At 43.4% G+C, this 20189-nt stretch overlaps 1 protein-coding gene across 2 annotated transcripts in view; it reads right to left on the bottom strand.

The window, feature by feature from the left end:
- The window catches only part of Camsap2 (calmodulin regulated spectrin associated protein family member 2), an 83832-nt gene extending 75869 nt beyond the window's left edge, over positions 1–7963 (bottom strand). For both annotated transcript variants that reach the window (XM_050147704.1, XM_050147705.1), the window contains exon 1: positions 7824–7963. In XM_050147704.1, the coding sequence (XP_050003661.1) occupies positions 7824–7962 (139 nt within the window). In that variant the 5' untranslated portion in view covers position 7963. The remainder of the gene's footprint in view (positions 1–7823) is intronic.
- Between the last annotated feature and the right edge of the window lie 12226 nt (positions 7964–20189).

Below are 20189 nucleotides of genomic sequence, written 5' to 3'. Positions count from 1 at the left end.
TTCTTCAAGACAGGGTTTCTCTGTGTAATAATAGCCTTGGCTGTTCTGGAGCTCACTTTGTGTGACCAGGCTGGTCTCAAACTCTCAGAAATCTGCCTGCCTCTGCCTTCTAAATGCTGGGATTAAAGGTGTATGCCACCAAGCCTGGCAGCAAGAAGTTTCTTTTTAAAGGGACACTCCAATGAGCAGAAGACATTATGATAAAGTGACAGACAGATATGACATATAACCTGGTTAAAACAAAATCCACATACACAGAACCCAATTTTTTAAAAAAAAATTAAATGTAATCTATTCTCTAAATCAAAGTATCAACTCAGAAACACAGAAGAAAATAAACTTGTTAAACAACTCTCTGAAGATCTAAAGAATAAAAAATTTCATTCCTACAAAACTACCACCTGGGGGGTAGAGGCAGGAGGATCAGGAGCTGAAAGTCATCTTTGGCTACAAATGTGCAAGCCAGACTGGCTTCCTAAGACCCTGTCTCAAAACAACATACAAGCTTTCCTTTTATCAGCACGTACTGTGGCAAACACCGTGATGACATTTTGAAGGAAGTGTGTTTCTGTGGTTCTCCAGTCTCACTTCTCTTACCTGCTTGCTTCCCTGTTCCTGACTTGCAGCCTCCCCACTGCTGATGACTCTTCTCATCTGTCATGTCCCACGTGACCTTCTGCCTACCCTCTACCTTTCTTCACCGCCTATCACCCTCCTCTTGGACTCCTTTCCAGAATTTAGACTTTTCCCACACGTTGTCCTGGATACGTTATAAGCAGGATCTGTACATTTAGAAGAACATGAGATTTGTTTTTCTGAGTCTAGGTGACCACACTTATATAATTATTATTATACTTTCTAGATTCATCCATTTTTTGTTTTCCAATTTCATTATTCATTTTTCTTTAACATATGTACCACATTTTCATTATCCATCTGTTGATGGCCATTTAGAGTGGTTCCATTTCCCTGCTATCAGGAGTAAAATAATAAACATGGATGTGCAAGTGTCTCTGTGGAGGGTATAGAGTCCTTCGGGTTTGTTTCCAGGAGTGGTATAGCTGAAACCCAAGGCATTTTATTGAACAAATAATCTTTCTCCAACAAGCAACTGCAAGAAAGACAAAATAAGACAGAGAGGGAGTCTATATATTTGAAAAACAAAGACAAACTTCGACCGAATGGCCCTTTGCAGACCCTGGCAAGGACAAGCAAAACAACTAGAAATAGAAGGTCTATGTGGAACAATCTGAAATGCTAATACTTATGCCTTGGGGTGGGGCTCCGGTGATGACAGTGACACGGTCCCAGTTTAAAGAGAGTGTTGGCTTTGGACAGATTTGCCTTAAATGACTGGTGGGAGTGGAGTGGAAGTATCTACAGATGGATTAAGACAGGCCACAAGTTCATGACTGTGAAGGTAATGAGGCCACAGAAGTTTACTGTTAGTATACATCAATGAGATATCATCAAATGGTTTTGTTTAAGAAAAAGAAAAAGGCAAGATAAGAATGCAAAACTTTCACGTAATCATCAGTAAAGGGCTCTGAACACCTGGACCACCTACAGCTGTTCTGTACCGTGACAACCAGAGAATGAAACCCAGCCGTGATGAAGGGTACAGCTAAAGGAATCAGGGAAAAATAAGACCTGAAAACTCAAATCCAAATCCACCCTACTTTAGGACTTTTGTAGTTTTATAAACCAATACATGCTCCTTATTGTTAGTCATTTGAGGTGGGTTTTCCATTAATTACAAATGAAACTATCTCCTACTCACTTTCAAGCTAGTCACATTTGTCCGCATGTACTAGCTTAAACATCCAGTAGATCCCCATCATAACTTTTAGTCCTGCTCAAGTCCATTTCCTATTCTAGTTCCAAGATTTCGTTTTCCTTTATGATAACATGCATGTAACATGAAGTATACCTTCCAGCCTTTTTGAAGTGTACTCCTTGACAGCTTCTGAAAAATATTTCTGATGCCTACCTTGCCCAGAACACAAACTGAGTAGGTCAGGGTACCAGGCAGGAAGGAAAATTTTCAGCTGTATGGTCAAAGATAATTTTACTAGCCTCTCTATGCCTATTTCTTCACTTATTTTTTTAAAAAAGAAAACTATATTCTGGCTTTCAATATGGATACTCTTTATACTCTTCACACTTTAATGTACAAATGCCATTTTAACCTGACAATGTGTTCACCAGAAGGTGCAGAGAACACTATGGAATTTGGACAAGAACTGAGGATGCTGATAAAATTCTATAATATACAAGAGAGGCCCTAGAATGAAGCACTGCCTGATCAATAGTTCTATAGTTGGGAAACCCCGATTTAGAGATTTAGGGGAAGAAATAACATATTTGCTCAATAGGGTTGTTCTCAGAAAACTGTAAAATGTAAAATGCTTTGAATAGTAGTAGTAATTAGCTCAAAGTACATGGTATAATAAAATAATGGTTTTTATTTTAATTCAGTCATTTAGGATAATTTATCTACTAGCAACAACAACAAAACCTGCTCCTAAGTACCACTGTACAGTAATTTACCTTTCAGACTAGTTTTCCCTCCACTTCACTACATAGACCTTGCCAAATCTGTTGCTTCACTACCACCACCTAGATGTCCCACCTCCATGGCCTGCATCCAAACCATTTTCTCCAACTTCAATGCCTATTTCAGGGTCTTGTTTCAACCGGCCTCCTTTACTACAGAGATCTGACTTCAGACTGCTAAGCTGAAAGTGATCTCCCTGGACTAGCCTCCAGCACCACTCCCCACCTGTACCAGTCTCTCTGAATGGCACTGTGGCCACTGTAAGCCTCTTATCCTGAACTAACCTGTAGTTAGACTTTCCTCTTTGCTTAAAGCACTGTCCAGCAAACACCTTTCCTTTTAGGGCCTCAGTGCTAGTATCCTAGTATTCTAAGAAAAAAAAAAGTAAACATTAATTAATTTATTTATTTACGGGGGGTGGGAAGGAAGGCTTGTCTCGTGGTGCATGTGTGAAAGTCAAAGAACAACTTGCCAGGGTCAGTATCTCCTTCCACCAGGTAGTAGTTCCTAAGGTTCGACCTCAAGCTGAGCCAGCTCACTGGTCTAGATGCTCTTACAATACAACTCTTAACTGATCGCTCTGACTCTGCCTCCTTCTCCTCTAAGTCCTCACTCTTCTAAATTGTGTCTTTAACCTTTTCCTTGTCCTCAATAATCACATCTACCTGCAACTTCAGTTGCACTGTTACTATCCACAAAATACTCCAGTCTCGGCTTCGGAGTCACACTACAGTCTTAGCTCTATTTGTAACTACCCACTTTACCGGATTTCTCAGACAACATATTTGGACCTATCCATCTAGCTCAAAAATATCCATCTGCATTCCCACCCAACCCGCTGCTACTCTGTTAACTGGTGTCACAGTTCACCTTCCCAGTTACAAATCTCCAAATTTCACTTTCTCTAAATCCTCAGGTGGCCTACCCTCATTTATACTCTTCAAAATCACCCATGGATGCCAGGCAATGGTGGTGCACGCCTTTAATCCCAGAACTTGGGAGGCAAAGGCGAGCAGATCTCTGTGAGTTAGAGGCCAGCATGGTCTACAAGAGCTAGTTCCAGGACATCCAGGACAATTACACAAAGAAACCCTGTCACAAAAAAAAAAAAAAAAAAAATCACCCATGTATCCCAAATTCAGTCCTTTAGAAATACTAAGGATTAAATTTCTGCAATATTTCTCTGCCTCTTGCTTCTTTTCCCTTCCTTTGGCCCATGGAATGTTCTCAACTAGTAAAAGCATACAGCAAGTCAGAATTCCCTGGTTTTGATCCTGGTTCCATTGGTTTGGTGCCTTGGATAAACTCCAAAAGCCACAAGTTTCATTTTCCTCCCCAGTAAAACTGGGATGAGTAACAGTTTCCACCTCTTGAGGCCATCAGGAGGATTAAAATGAGATACTATGTGAAGTGTATGACACCCAGGAACTGCTCAATGAATACAGCAGATTTATTATTATTTCCACCCCACTTTGAGCCCTCATCACCTCTTGCCCAGACTCTTGCAATAATGTCCCAAATGGCCTCTTTGTACTGAGTATCTTTTTCAACTCATGGCTACTCATTCCTTGTAAATATTTAGGAGCCAGGACTTCTATGAGAATTTAACAATATCTGCTGGAACATAAAAGAAATGGGACAAGGTATATTATGACAGCAAATGATTTTATACCACTAACTAGATGGGATAAAAAAAAAAGGGGCTGGGTAGATGATGCTGTCTTTAAGTACGAGTGCTTGTTATACAAGTCTGAGGACCTGAGTTTGGATCCCATACAAAAAGCCAGGGTTGGTGGAAGCACACACTTATAAGGCCAGCAGTAAGAGGGAAGAAAAGTGAGGATCCCCGGAGTTTGCTAGCCAGTCAATCTAGCCAGATTGGTGAGCTGCAGGTTCAATGAGAAATCTTGTCTCAAAAAGAGGAGGGCAGTTCTGCCTATGGCCTTCACAGACACACGCACACGTGTACCTACACACACGTACACACAAAAGACAATACAGCTACTAAGGTGAAAATGAGAAATTAGCACTACAAATTGGGCCTTAAGGGGAGTATGATGGCTCCCGTTTGCAATCACAGCACTCCAGGGGCTGAATAAGACAACTCACATAAATTCCAAGCTAGCCAGAACTGTACAGAAAGAACCTGTGTCAACACACACACACACCAGGCATAGTGGTGCATGCCTTCAATTCCAGCACTTAGAAGGCAGAGACAGGAGGAGCTGTGTGATTCCAGGCCAGTCTGGTCTACATAGTGAGTATGAGGCCAGCCAGGACTATACTACATAGTAAGATCACACCACACCACACCACACCCACACACACACGAGTGTGGGAAGGAGAAAGGGAGTGGGATTCAATTCCAAGAGCTTTTACACCCATCAGCTGGAAGAGTCAAAAGAACAAAACATGGAAGGTAATCGCAGTTATGTTGCTGCTTGAATGTGTTGTTTTCAACACAGTAGCGGTCATCACACAGTTCAGCCTCTCTAGGCTACATGAGACACTGTCTTTCAAAAACCAAACACTAATGAATACATACACTCTCTAAAAGATGGGCCTATGGAATATTCTTCAGGACAAGAAGAATATTATTCATGCAAATACCTCTTATCTGCTTTCTAGGTATCACAATGTCAGTGTCTCTTATTGGTTTTACAATTCAATTAATTTATTCTTTGTCCAAAATTAATTCTGCATTAATCATTGAATTGCCTTTCAACATACAGTTCTAAAGCTGATGATATTTTGTATAACAAAAGTTAGGAAGGGACAAGTAAGATTGCTTAGTGGATAAAGGCCTGCTGCCAAGTCTGACAGCTTGAGTTCCAGCCCTGGAGCCCACATGCTAAAGAGAGAACCAACTCCAGCAGGTTGGCCTCTAATGGGTAGGTGTGTGATGCACGCACAGCATATAAAAGTAATAAATAAATTATTTCTAAAACTTTTAACATTTCTAACAACAACAACAACAAAAAGCCTGCACATTATCCTAAAAATGTTGGGTCAACATTTTGAATAAATGAATACAATTATTAGCTTTGAAATATTTGCCTATTAACCTTTTTGTGTTTATGACAAGTAAAAATGTAGCAAAAATTAAAAAAAAATCTTACCTTTTTTTCTAGTCACTCTATGTAAGATTATGTTTTAAAGATTGTCAATAGGAGCTGGAGAGATGGTTCAGTGGTTAAGAGCACTGGCTGCTCTTGCAGAGGACTAGGATTCAATTCCCAGCAACCACATGGCCGCTCACAACTGTCTATAACTCCAGTTCCACAGGATCCAACACCCTCACACAGACATACATACATGCAGTTAAAACACCAATGCACATAAAAATGATGAAACAAAAAAGCCTGTCAGTAAAGCAAAGCAAAGGTGACCATGGCACCCATCTCTAGCCCAGCACTGGGGCCTAGTGCTAAGGCAGAGCACTACTATGAAGTTGAGGTCAGTCTGAGCTTCACAGCAAGCACCAGGCCAGGTGGATACACAGTGAGATGAAAGGATGTCTCAGAAAACACATGTGTGCTTGCGCGCGCGCATGCGCGCGCGCGCGTACACACACACACACACACACACACACACACACACACACACACACCCCTTAAAAAATCCATCTTCCTCAGATCTTTTTATCCATGTCAGTGGCTGCCCTGGCTCTCTCCTGCGCAAATGTGGAGCACACTGACATCAGAGTTGTGAATCCTCCGGTAAAACAATGCAAAGCACCGCAGAGCACCGCAGAGCACCGGCAGAGCACTGGCAGAAGGCGGATTGCACTGACAGTATAGTCCCATACTCCCTTTCTCCTCAAGTGTGTTCCAGTACTCCAGAATCCAGCGACCGGCCTGACATACATCCCGAAAGTAGGGCATGTCTGCTCAGAAGCCTCTGGGAGAGGGAACAGCACAGCGTTCACTTTTGTGCTACAAGCACCTCTCAGTTTCAGATGGCGAACATGCCCCGGGTCCTCTCCGTCTTCTAGCTTCCACACAGGAAATGCTGCCAATTTCCCTGTTTCTCACTCAGAGCCTCATCAGTTCTCCAAACAGATATTTAGTATAGTGCTTCCCATTTCTTATATCAGTTTTTTAAAAAGTATTATCTGTGCTTCCTATTAGGCATAAACATAAAAATTCCTTCTAAACTAACAAACACGTTCCTAAATGGGGGAATTCATCTACTCTTTAACCCAGATGTGCAAGTCCTGAAAACATGCCCTATGTGTAAGGCTAAACAATAAAGCAGGATTAAACCATTTAGCCACCTATCTTCACAGTCCTGAAACTGGAGACCAGTCACCCTCCACGAAACATCCAGAGAACATTTTGCAAGCACTGAAGAACTTCACTAATTTTTTTTAAGCATTCCACAACATGAGCTCCTAAAGCAACAGTTAAGGAATTACAGCAGAAGGCCCCCTTCCTGTTATTCTGCAAAGACTGGGCTATGGAGGGAGTGTTTAATTGCCATGGTACTACAGGATTTTTGTGTCAACAGCATATGCCTCTCCCAACCCCCTCCCCCCCCCATCGCCCCAAGAAACCACTTCTACATCAAAAAGAAAACCTCAAAGCTGGGAGGTTTTGTTTATCTGATTTTATGATCAAAATACATTTAGAAAAAGGGATATGCCTCGATGATATTAAGTGAAAACAGCACCATACAGTCAGAAAACTAAAACTGGTTTTAATGGGTGGCTTAACAAGGATTTAAAATGTGTGTACGGACGGGTGGTAGAGGAATAAAGAATGACAGCAAAAATTAATACTGCACTTCAACAGAGACCACCTTTCATCCTATAAAGCCTGAAGAGCAGCCACCATGACAAATGTCAAAATCAATATAGCACCACGGACCATCCACCTTCTTCCAGTAATAAACTCAGATTTCTTGGTAGGGTAATCACAATTATGACCGAGAGGGAAATGTATGCAGCACAATGAGGAAAACACCACAAATTGAAGCCATTTTAGGAAAACACGACAATTTGCTCGTTGAATTGACACACACACACACACACACACACACACACACACGCTATTCAATAAAAGGAATCTGGACAACCCATCCCTCGATCAGTCAAGGGCACCTCATTTAAGACCAAACCTGCCTTCTTTCTTTTTCCTAGTGCTGGTCTCCCATCATCTCCCTGAACCTGTACCGGAAGACATACATGGGGGAAGGGGTGGAATCAGGAACAAAAACCGGGATGTGGACACCATCGGGAGGAAGAGGAAGACAAGACACCACTTACCTGTCCCAAAGGCTTTGGCCACCAGCCAGGCCAGATTGCAGGCGATTTTGGCCCTGGAGAAGTCATAGTGGTCAAAGGGCTTGATGGCTGGAACAATGAACGTCCTTCTCATCTCCCGCGGGTCAGCAGCATCCCCCATCTTTCACGGCGGCTGGTCGGGACAGCGGGACGACAGCCTTCACATGGTGTGGCGGAGAGGGACTTCAGATCGTCCGCGCCGCTCGCGGCCCTCCCGGGCGTCGGGCGCGGAAAAACTCAGCTGCGCTCGTCGCGAGCCCGCCGCCGCCCGCGGGAGCCGCCGCGGCCCCGGGCATAGACGTGAGGCGGCGCCGGGCCGCGCTCGCTCCGGCCCCGGTCTGCCCCGCTGCCTCCCCTTTGTCTCCGTTTAGTCACACGGGCTCGGAGGAGGGTGGCGGCTGCGAGGGCCCGGAATGCTCGGGCGGGGGCAGCCTGGACGATCACGTCGCGGACAGTGTCCCGGCCATGGCGGAGCGCGCACGCCCCGCCTCGCTCACGGCCGCCCCTCGGGCCGCGGGACCCGCCGCGGAAAACGTCAGAATCGCTGCAGCGCGCGAGCCGCCCGCGGCCCGGCGCTTCCCCGGCGCTCCCGTCGCCGCCGCCCGCCTGCTCGGCGAAGCTCACGGCCGAGGCAGCGGCCCGGAGGAGGCCGCAAATCACGGGCCCGCGGCTCCTGCCTTATCGGGCTCGCCCTCGTATTTTCCGCTACCCCTCCCGATGCCGGCCGCGTCGCTCCCCTCCAGCCGCCGCCGCCGCTGCGGTTTTCCGGCTGCGGCACTGGATGGAAAGAGCAGATGGGGAGACTGAGCATGCGCTTGGCGCGCCCGGCCCCGCCCCCGCCGCTGCCTAGCGTCGCCGCGCGCACTGAGCATGCCCAGCCCGCGCCGGGCTCGGCGCCCCTGCCCATTAATCAACAGTGCCCGCTTGAGTGGACGTCCTGTACGTCCCCGGCTTCGGGCTGCCGCCGCTGACACTGCTGGAAGAGGCCAGGAGAGAAAGAGAGGAGACAGGCTTTTTCCTCCAGATACACGTGGTTCAGCCGAGAGAACTCATATTTATTCCAAATGCTGCTTATGTCACACACGTATTGCATTGCTGCGAACCTGCCTTGCACACCTGCTTAGTCCTTGCAGTAACCCTGAGAGATAAGATGTTACAGCTGGTTAACCACGAAATTATGGAGGGATGCAGTAAGTTAAGGCACCCACGGGGTTTAGACAGGGTTGAAGGTCAGTTTAAAGTCTCCAAACCTGTATTGTATTTATATAAAGACATTTTAACTTGATACTCCCCACCGAAGTTTTCTAAGTGAGGGGACAGGTTTTCGGTGCCTTCCGTTTCCTCATAGAAAGAAGCAGAAATCGTTTCACACACACACACACACACAAAATGCACAATTATGATTTGTTGTAGGTTCCCCGAGATGGGCATGCTTTCTCAGACCTGTGCGCTGGTCCTGTCACTGTGGTCTCTCTGTCCCTGTGACTTTAAGCCCCTCCAGAAACTCCCTCCAGAAAGCCTTCCCTAATAACTGCCAACTTCCCAAGCAAAGGTGCCATATAGGTCCCTCCCGGGTTGTTTCCAGAGCAATGCATATCCTTCATGTTATCACTCTGGCCACAGTGTATGCCAGTCACTAACTGTCATTCACATAGATGACATTGTCTATCTCTAGCACTATATGATGCTCACCCTAACAGTGGTTGCTCTATTAATGGGTGGATGTTACTGTAGTTAATTCTGAGTTTGGTTAGCTCTGTTATACTGAGTAATACTGAGTTTTGGTAATTCCTTGGGTCTTATTCTAACACATTATACTCTAATTTCAATTATATAATTCTATTTTGTTTTCATTAAATTGCAGATATAGTAGAGGCACACTCACAGTTTGAACCCAGAACTATCTTACTTTACACAACTAGGGCCTCCCCGTTATTATCAGTCATTTTTATTATCCATTATTATCAGGGAAGACATATGAAACACGAGGGGAGGAGCTTTGGACCCTACTAACCCCATTGGCAAGCCCCTCCCTTTTGATTCTGCTTAATCCCTAGAAACACTTCTCTCTGAACCCCATAAGGCGTTACAGATAAGCCCCACTAACAATGCAGAACAGGAAAAAAAGCGCCAATAATAACAATATGCCATTGGGGGATTGGCATATTTTTTCAGTAATTCAATTCATATTAATAGGGTTTTTCTCATAGGCAAGGCCCTTTGTAAAATTAACATATAAATACTGGTGATGAAAGCACATTCAAATGGTGGCCAGTTTCCGCATCTATGTGATGAAATGGGCACTAATTGTCTTCCTGTTCTAGGTGTAGGACTGAGGATCATAGAGATCAAGTGGCATGGCGTGACCAAGATTTCTGGTCCACTTGTATTGGAGTCCAGCTTCAAATTCAAGGCCAGGTCTTCTGTCTCCACTCCTCACTTTTCTGGTCTTCTTCTTCTTCTTCTTCTTCTTCTTCTTCTTCTTCTTCTTCTTCTTCTTCTTCTTCTTCTTCTTCTTCTTCTTCTTCTTCTTCTTCTTCTTCTTCTTCTTCTTCTTCTTCTTCTTCTTCTTCTTCTTCTTCTTCTTTTTCTTCTTCTTCTTCTTCTTCTTCTTCTTCTTCTTTTCTCCTTCTCCTTCTTCTTCTTCCTCTCTCCCTCCCCACTCTCTCTCTCTAGTGGCTGCTGGCACATATACAAATAAACAGCATGTAGTATAAAACTGGTACATGCTGTAAGAGATTTTAAAAAAGCACAACAAAAATATATGGGTAGGGGGTACTTGGAAGGTGTCTTAGAGACTTCTGTTACATCTAATGTTCTTAAATCCAATTTTAACTGGATTCTAGCACACTCATATCAAGTTAAAAGAAATCAGTAGCCTAGAAAAAGAAAGTGTTACTGAAATACTATGTCTGTTATATGAATCTACAAGCAAATAGAAGATTCTCAAAGCCAGTGAGCGACCCTACCAGACCAAGTCACCTTTGTGCTGCCCGTTACGGGGTTGAATCCCATTGAAAACCATTTCAACCTAAATAAAGTACACGAGGAAGAGAAAAAGACAAAGACAGTGGCTGAAACTTGTCCCTTGACTGGACAGTGATGCCTAGAAAGGATACTGTTACTATGACCCCAATTGGGAAGGAGTATGTTTAGGAATGAGGCGGGGAGGGGAGCACTGAAACAATGAGCAGCTTTTACTTTCAGAGAGGCCGTGAAACAACTCGGGGTCACAGAGGGAGGCTGCCATTAACAAGGAAACACCCTGAGTACAAAGGAGGAAGATTCATTTTCAGGGTGGCGGACACTCTAATAGGGTGCTCTTTGTGACACCTTCAGAATGATCCTTTTTAGAGCTGGAAATCTCTGCGGACTATCACTGTCGAAAAGAAATGCTCTCCTCTGCCTTCTGGCGAGAACTGACTTTGTTTGAAGAGAAAACAAAGCCCAGTGATTCTTTGGGCCTGTTCATCCAACTGCACAGCTTTCATTTCTGGGTTTGGGGTCTCAAGTCCATCAGGTGCTCCTATTCCCATGCATACACCACTTTCTTCTTTATCTTGTTTCCCTCCCGTTTCCTGGAAACCCGAAAATGCCAAGCAGGCTTCTTTCTTTCCTTATGGTCATCCTCTACTTCCACCTTTCAATAGACCTGTTTCTTCATTCACTCCTCAGCCAGTGCTGATGGAGCTCCCTCGTGCTGAACCAGACAGCACGTGCTGAACCAGAAGCAGCTGCCTTAGCTGGGCATGGTGACATGGGCCTGTAATTCCAGTACTGCGTAAAAGAGGTGAAGTTAGGAGGATCAGAGGTTCAGTGCCATCCTAGGACACATGAATTCAAGGCCAGCCTGAGTTACGTGAGACTCGTCTCAAAAATGAGGAAAGAAAAAGGGGGGAGAAAGGAAAAGAGAAACTACAAGGAGAGGAAGCAGCAACAGCAAATTCTTACTGAGAAAGCGTGGAAACACAGAACCCCCGTGATCCGAAAAGCCCAGTCTGTCTTCACTGTCAGGTCTGTGTCACCAGAGTTTAAAAGCCTTGTTATTTCCCCTACAGAAAATGTCGTCTTAGCGTAGCTCAGGTGACAGAGTGCACGTGCTGCACGTTAGAAGCCCAGGATTTGACCTCTAGCATCTGGCCTGGGGGCAAACACCAGGAATCCCAGCTCTTGGGAAGTAGAGATTGGAAGACCAGGAGGTCAAGGCTGTACTGGGAGGCACAGCAGTTTGAGACCAACCTGGGCCACTGAAGACCCTTCTCTTCTAAAGAAAGGGAGAAAGGGAGGGGCAGGAAGGAGGGGAACAGAATACTGATATTATTTTGAATAGTGTGTGTGTTCGCAGATCATTCAGAGTCACAGTGATAGCAGCTAGCACTCACTGGGCACCAGGCTGTGTTCTCTGTATGTTAACTTACTTAATCTCACCACAGCCCTGTGATCCTCATTTGATGGCAAAAACCACTGAGAAGAAGGCATAAGTAATTAGAAGACCTTAGGTTGTTGGAATTTAGGAGAGAGACTGTAAGAAATACGAATCATCTAAGTTAAGAATAGGGATTGGAAATACAGCTAAACGGCTGGAGAGATGGCTCAGAGGTTGAGCACTGACTGCTCTTCCAGAGGTCATGAGTTCAATTCCCAGCAACCACATGATGGCTCACAACCATCTGTAATGAGGTCTGGTGCCCTCTTCTGGTGTGTGTGAAGCAGAATGTTGTATACATAATAAATAAATAAATTTAAAAAAATGTTTAAAAAAAAGGATCTACAGCTAAACAGTAGATCACTCAATATTCATGGCGTCTTGGGTTCTACCACAAGCATACACACAGACGGATAGACACACACACACACGCTCTCTCTTTCTCTCTCTCTCTTGCGCACGCACACACACACACACCAGGTGGAGGGATGTATGGGAACTCTTAGTTAATCAATGACAATAATGGTTTCGTTGGATGTGTAGCTGCCTCTGATAAGCCAGTGTGAGACCAGCATCTGCACCATGTGTCATTTCTAGATACAGCTGTGACTGTCATCTGAGGAGCTAACAAGCTTTCTCAAGAATCACCTCATAAGTCTTGACAATAGTTCTAGTGTGGTATGATGTCTAGTGTGTGCTTGGCAGGACAGAAACACTCAGAGATCACATAACTTCCCAGATCCATGCCATGACTCAGCCTCTGCACAGAGTGGAGAAAGCTGGCCCCAGGCTCCCAGGTCCAGCACTGGAATTCTCTGGCATCCTATAACAAAGTGTTTCTTTATTTATTCTCTATGCAAACCAACTTTCCTGAGTCCCCAGTACTAAGTAAAGCTGCCATCATGTTTGAACACTATTGAAGACAGGTAAGAGCGTTCAGAGCTGAAGTTACCTTGGAGAGGTGTCTCTGTCTCTTTCCCAGATTACAACTGAAGGTCAAATAGGTCACGTGCCTGGCACTCAGCCTCTAAATCTTGAGTTACTTTTATACTTCCACGGAGTTTTATTGTGCAGAAAGTTTAAGGGAAATTATAGAGCAGGAAACAGGACCTTCCAGCGAAGCTTGAGATCAAACGCCAAAGGGAAGAACTCTGGAGAGAGGGGGGATGGAAGCAAGCATTGTTGATTAAATACAGAACCCTGTGAGGTTTAGTTAACACATCAGCAGAGCCTGTAGACGCCAACAAGGGTGAGAGAGTTTTAGAACAACTTCTAGATAGCTAAAAAGAGTTTTCTTTTCTGTCAATTTGATAGGTACAAGCCCATGCCCATGGGTGGAGAACTGATAAGATAGGAGTACACGGGTGGGTCCACAGCAGCATACCAAGAGACCGCCAGAACATCAGAATAAAAGGAGGGAAATATGGAGCAGCCTTAGGGGGACAGCACATTCTGTATGCGCATACATAGACATATTTTTTAGTTAGCTGAAGATGTAGCTCAGTGGTAGTGCATGCTCCTAGCTCGCAAGAGGCTCAAGATTTGACCTCCAGCAGCCAGGACACTTGTAGTTAAGGAAAAGAGGGGACTCCCTTTGTTTTTTGGTTGATTTTGCTTCATTTTGATTCATATGCATCTTTAGCCCGAATAACTGACAGTTTCTTTGATCTGACGCTTGCCCACATCTTGGAAACATCTTTCCTGCTCTCGCCACACTGCCCAGACCGTTCCCACGGAGCGCCACAGGATACCTTGTTGTGACTCTTGGGCTCTTGCTCCTTGGCTTCTTTGGCATGCAGGCCTTGTGAGGGCCCCTTTGTTCTGCCGCCTGTCTCCTGGCAGGTTCTGTGGCCTTCCAGTCAGCACCTGGTTCTCTCACTTTGCAATTCCCTTGCTGCCCCTCTTCTGACCTTCTTGCTCTCCTGCTCCGTGGAGGAGTTGCTCAAGACTGCATTCTTGTTTGCCTTCTTTTTCTTTCTCAATCCCTTGGCATCACAGTGTCCTCTTTTAGGTTGGTGGAATTTTGAAACAGGGTCCCTCAGTGTAGCCCAGGCTACCCTTGAACTCTCAGTCCTATGCCATGTCCCATTGCTGGGGTTATAGGTGTATGGCACCACACAGTATTTCAAAATGACTGTGTGGTCCATTCTCCCACACAGACAATTTTTTGATGTGCATCTTGGCTCCAGAACCCTGTCTTTTATTCTCCTCCTCCTCCTTATTATTTTTTGGGTTTGTTTTGTTTTGTTTTGTTTTTGACATCGCCTTTCTCTGTGTAACAGTCCTGGCTGTCCTAAAACTTACTCTGTCGAACATGCTGGCTTTGAACTCACTGAGATCGGCCTGCCTCTGCCTCCCAAGTGCTGGGATTAAAAGCTTGCACCTCCACCTCCCAGCCTCTGTCTCTACACGTGTTGATCCAACAATAGCCCTACAACTTCAAATTTAGCAGGATTAAAAAAATAAAACAAAATAGGCCCCTCACGTGACCTCTAGATTCTGCTAGTGCTAAATTGTCTGTTGAAATGTGATATCTAGTCTCTAGCCTCCCTCCCTCTCTCTCATGGCATTCCATCTAAGCTCTTCAGTGCTAGAGATGGCCTAGGGTTAAGAACTCTTCCTGCTCTTACAGAGGACAGGAGTTCCGTCCTCAGCACTCATATGGATCTTCTGGTCTCCGTGGGCACCTGTGGGCACATTCATATATACACACACACTCACTCACACACATGCTTGTCTGTACATGCTCTCTAAGAGAGAGGCCACATCTTTTGCGGGAGTCAGGAGGTGGTTATTGAGACAGGGTTTCTCTGTGTAGCTTTGGAGCTTGTCCTGGAACTCGCGCTGTAGACCAGGCTGGCCTTGAACTCACAGAGCTCTGCCTGCCTCTGCCTCCCGAGTGCTGGGATTAAAGGTGTGTGCCACCACCGCTTGGCTGAAACTACATCTTAAAAGAACAATCTTTCCCTTCTACCTTCTCTTTTGCACTCCTAAAAACTTTACACTTGCTTCCTCTCTTTTGAATGCCCAGGGTAGCCCACTAATCTTCCTAAGCCTGAAGTGTGAAGAGTCAAGAGTAGCCAGAGACATCAAGTTTCAGTGAGTTCATAAACTAGCACATTGTGTGGCTATTCTCCTCATTTTATAAATTATATAAGATTGATAAAGGCTCAGATGGATTACGGAACCTCTCAAGGTCTTCTGAGAACAGCAGCACTGATGCCCAAACTTCTGCCTCCTGACTTCTAGTTCCAGAATTATCCTACCCTGTAGCTTACCAGAAAAAAATCTAAATATGTGCCTTGACTTTGAGGTCATTCTACAAAATGGTTTGTATTTGCATTTGTGTTTTTTCCATTCTCACCTGTACATATAAAATCAAACTATTCTCAGGATTTTGGATGGATTTAACAATTCCATGGCTTATCGCTTGACAAATTTCAGTGGTGTCTTTGGAGAGTCTGTGAGCTATCAAAATCCTTTCATCTTTCAATATTCAACTTCAGTGTCACCTACACACACACACACACACACACACACACACACACACTCCTTATATACCTCTTCCCAAAGACAGAGGTGATCTTATTCTACTGGATGCACTCTAGTTGTTGATAAATGAAGGTATAGATAAAATAAAAGGTCACCACCAACAACAAAATCTGCACTGACACACTTTCTAGGATCATGAAGTAGAACATATAAGTGTCCTGGAGCTGTCTCTTCTTAATTGAATAATTTCCTCCTTAAGACATAAAGGGGGTTAAAGTCTTAAGAAACTACCGATAAATAAGTTGATTAGTCAATAAATAACACTTTCAAGGCTCAGGGAATTCATGAAAGTTCAAATTCCATAATGACACCCCCCCATTTGCTTACATTTCCATACAATAAAAACTTAGCTATCTTATGTGGGAATTAAAAAGGAGTGACACTCTTTAAAATATCCATTTCTTGGCTGGGTGGTTGTGGCGCACGCCTTTAATCCCAGCACTTGGGAGGCAGAGGCAGGTGGGTCTCTCTGAGTTCAAGGTCAGCCTGGTCTACAAGAGCTAGTTCCAGGACAGGTTCCAAAGCTACAGAGAAACCCTGTCCCGAAAAAGAAAAAAAAAATCCATTTCTTATGAAATAACAGTAGTTATAGCTAACAGTTGAACTGTAGTGTGTCCTCATCTCATAAGATGAAAAGATCGACAAGGGGGGCTGGAGAGATGGCTCAGTGGTTAAGAGCACTGACTGCTCTTCCAAAGGACCTGGGTTCAATTCCCAGCACCCACATGGCAGCTCACAACTGTCTGAAGATCCAATTGCAGGGGATCTGACACCTTCACACCAATGCACATAAAATAAAGTTAAATAAACCATAAAAAATATTTAAAAAAAAAAAGAAAAGATTGACAAGGGTCTCTCCAGTTCACTCATTCGTTCAAAACACTTGCGATTGCTTTATGAAATATCAAAATCTGATGAACAAACCAAGTGATTTATTACTTATTAGTTGTAAACAAAAGTAGCCCCTGCAGAACTGCACAGCAAAAATCAATCATGTGTGCTTTGTATCTGCTGTGGGAATTGTTATCATTATGTTTTCTAGTGTGTTGATACCGAACCAAGTCACAGCACCTAGGCTAAGTTTTTCTTCTTTCCTGGTGTCTAAAAATACAAACAAAATCCCTTTTTTAATTTTAAAGCAAAAGCGTGAAATGTTTGCATTGAATGTTAAAAGGTTAAATGTTTGCGGACCTCTTTAAGTAGCTTTTGAGCCATCAGTGCAAATGTTCACTTCGTTCCTTCCAGCTGGAAAACCACTCTGCAGTTCTTTGTGAGGTTTGCTCTCTAAGACAGGATGCCAGAAGGATTCTGAATTAACAGGAACAAAACATTAGCCTTCCTTTTCCTCACTTCCGTGTGTCATCTGTTCTCTTCCTCCTAATTTTCTAGATCAGAGAAATGTAACTTCCTGTGTAATGTCTCCTGTTGTTCATTTAAAGGCCTTGGGAAAGACTAGGAGAGGGAAACGGTAGCACAACGCTGAACATTGGAAAAGACAAAAGCGTCTGCCCTCTGAAATGATGTTCTTCGTGGAGTTTAGATAACTCAGGAAAATTAGATGACTTTGAAAAATAGGTTGCTATTAGGTTGCTCAAAATACAAGCTGGAATTGGCAAAAGAAAAAAAAAGGCTGAGTGGGTTAAGATGTGCAGAGATAGCCCTTCCCTTCCCATTTCCAAAATAGGCCATTCCTTTAAAATAGAGGAAAATCCATGAGTGCTTTTGTTAATCCATTTTAAATCAGCTTAAGCAGATTTCTTCTGGTACTGTGAAACATTTGTTAAAGATTAAATTAAATGAACACATTCAGAATAATAAATTCCACCTGTAAATAAAGCTGAGAACATTTTATTCATTCGTAAATAAAAGTGAAAAATCTAAGAACTGCTTGGATGTGTGCACAAAGCAGTCATCTCTCTCCTCCAGCAAGCCTTGTATGTGAACCTCTCAATGGCACATACGGGGCCTACCTGGGCGGTCTCATTCCTGTGTATTACATAGCTTTTCATTTTGCCTTGAGATTTATTGTTTACTTTGTATGATCCATAGCTATTTTGGTTAATTTTATAAGGGCAAAAAAGGAAGCAGAGCTGGGTGGTGGTGGTATAGGCCCTTAATCCCAGCACTTGGGAGGCAGAGGCAGACAGATCTCTGTGAGTTCGAGGCCAGCCTAGTCTACAGAGTGAGTTCCAGGCCAATCAGAGCTATACAGAGAAACCCTGTCTCAAAAACAAACAAACAAACAAAATAAACAAAGGATAATATTCTTTGATAAGCGTAAATACCTATCTGAAGCATCAGTTTAACGCAAATAATAGAATTTTATTGTGTGAATGGGTCTTTTTTTCTTTTTTTTTGTTTTTTGTTTTTTCGAGACAGGGTTTCTCTGTAGCTTTGGTGCCGGTCCCAGAACTAGCTCTTATAGACCAGGCTGGCCTCGAACTCACAGAGATCCGCCTGCCTCTGCCTCCCGAGTGCTGGGATTAAAGGTGTGCGCCACCACCGCCCGGCTGGGTCATTTTTTCTATAACCAAGTTTCAGTTAAAATGTATTTGGTATTTCTCTCATTTCGTTTTTATGAGTAGTGTGCTATGAGGAATACCTGTACACTTCTGTCTGCTGCATCTGCACCTACTTCTCTTATTCTTAGATGGGGATAAACTTGTGAATGGAAATTACTGTCCTTTCTTTCTTTAGCTTTATAAAAACAGTGGCACATGGTAACACATGCCTTTAATGCCAGCACTTGGGAAGCAGAGGCAGCTGAATCTCTGAGTTTGAGGCCAGCCTGGTCTGCAGAACAGGTATGAGGATAGCCAAGGTTATACAAGGATATCCTATTTCAAAAAACAAAAAAAAAAATAAAAGAAAAAGAAGAAAAGAAATTGGTTGTATCAGTTTCATGCACATGTGTAAGAGTCTATATTTTTTAATTTATATTTTTTAGTTTCTAACTAGTTATGCTAAAGATTTCTTCATAATTTTATTTGCCTTTCCCTCATATGAAATCAGTTTCTTACTTTTCAATTAGAATGATCATTAATTTTTAGTGTTCATTTTTGCATATTTTTGTGAAAGACAAATCATAATTATCAACCTAATCATGCATAATTATTTTATTGAATATTTATTTATATATTATATATAGAGTTTAACTTTGTCAATCAAATGTAGTTACTTTCCCAAATTTTTTCTACTTATCTCCTTCCTTCCTTTCTTCCTGTATTGAGTTTTATTAATTTTTTAGTGTGTATGTGCGAGTGGCTGCAGCAGCTCACCGAGCCCAGCAGAGGGCACCAGTCCTCTGGAACCAGCGTTCTAGCTGGTTGCAGGCTGCTGGAGGCCAAACCTGGCTCCTCGACAGTGCCAGAGCAGTAAGCACTCTTAACAACTGAGCCAAAATTTCCGGGCCTTTTTTTTTTTTTTTTTTAACTGAGACAAGATCTTTCTTTGTAGCCCAGGCTATCCTGGAATTCACAGTAGCCCAAGTTGGCCTCATGGTATTGGCAACCCTCCCACCTTAGCCTCCTAGATGCTGGGATTACTCATGTCGGGAACCACACCCAGTTTCATTCACCTTTTAGTTACATTGGTTCCGTCATTTTGGGTCGTGTACTTATGTTTCTATAGTCAAATTCATTAATTTAAAAAACAATTTCTCCTTTTGTTGATGGCACTGTGGGTAGAACTCGGGGTTCCTCGCTTGCTAGGCAAGCATCTTACCCCTGAGCTACATCCCTAGGCTCCGTGTCAATCTGTTCTAAATGACAACCTTGGAAAGCTTTTCCTCCAGAGTCCTCTACTCTAAAGGTTATGAATACACACATAATAAATAAGGAAGTGTACTGGTGCAAATACTCTGTTTCCAGAGACCCTTAGACACCTGGGATCTAATCTCAAGCATCTTTGCTTCAAGTAACCAACACAAGATTTTAATCAGAATTGTTCTAACAAAGTTGATTGCGGAGATGTTGTTTTCTTTCTTTCTTTCTTTCTTTTTTGTTTTTTGTTTTTTGTTTTTTTCGAGACAGGGTTTCTCTGTGGCTTTGGAGCCTGTCCTGGAACTAGCTCTGTAGACCAGGCTGGTCTCGAACTCACAGAGATCCGCCTGCCTCTGCCTCCCGAGTGCTGGGATTAAAGGAGTGCACCACCATCGCCCGGCTCGGAGATGTTGTTTCAAAGTATCATTAAATTGATTGATTATTTTTCTCTATTCTTTAATTAAGCCTCTTCTCCCATTTTTGCTATTTCTTTTGCTGATTTACTGAGGCTATACAAATTCCTTTCTAGGTGAAAACGGAGATTATTTGTTTGTTTTTTTTTAAGAGTTTGTCGTTTTAAATTAATTATATGTTTTTAATTAAATCTGG

Source organism: Alexandromys fortis, unplaced genomic scaffold (genome assembly GCF_014885135.2).
Source record: "Alexandromys fortis isolate MF-2015 unplaced genomic scaffold, M_Fortis_MF-2015_v1.1 scaffold_58, whole genome shotgun sequence".
NCBI classification, from domain to species: domain Eukaryota; kingdom Metazoa; phylum Chordata; class Mammalia; order Rodentia; family Cricetidae; genus Alexandromys; species Alexandromys fortis.
The sequence above is the reverse complement of the archived record's forward strand: the minus strand, read 5'-3'. Positions and strand labels throughout refer to the sequence as shown.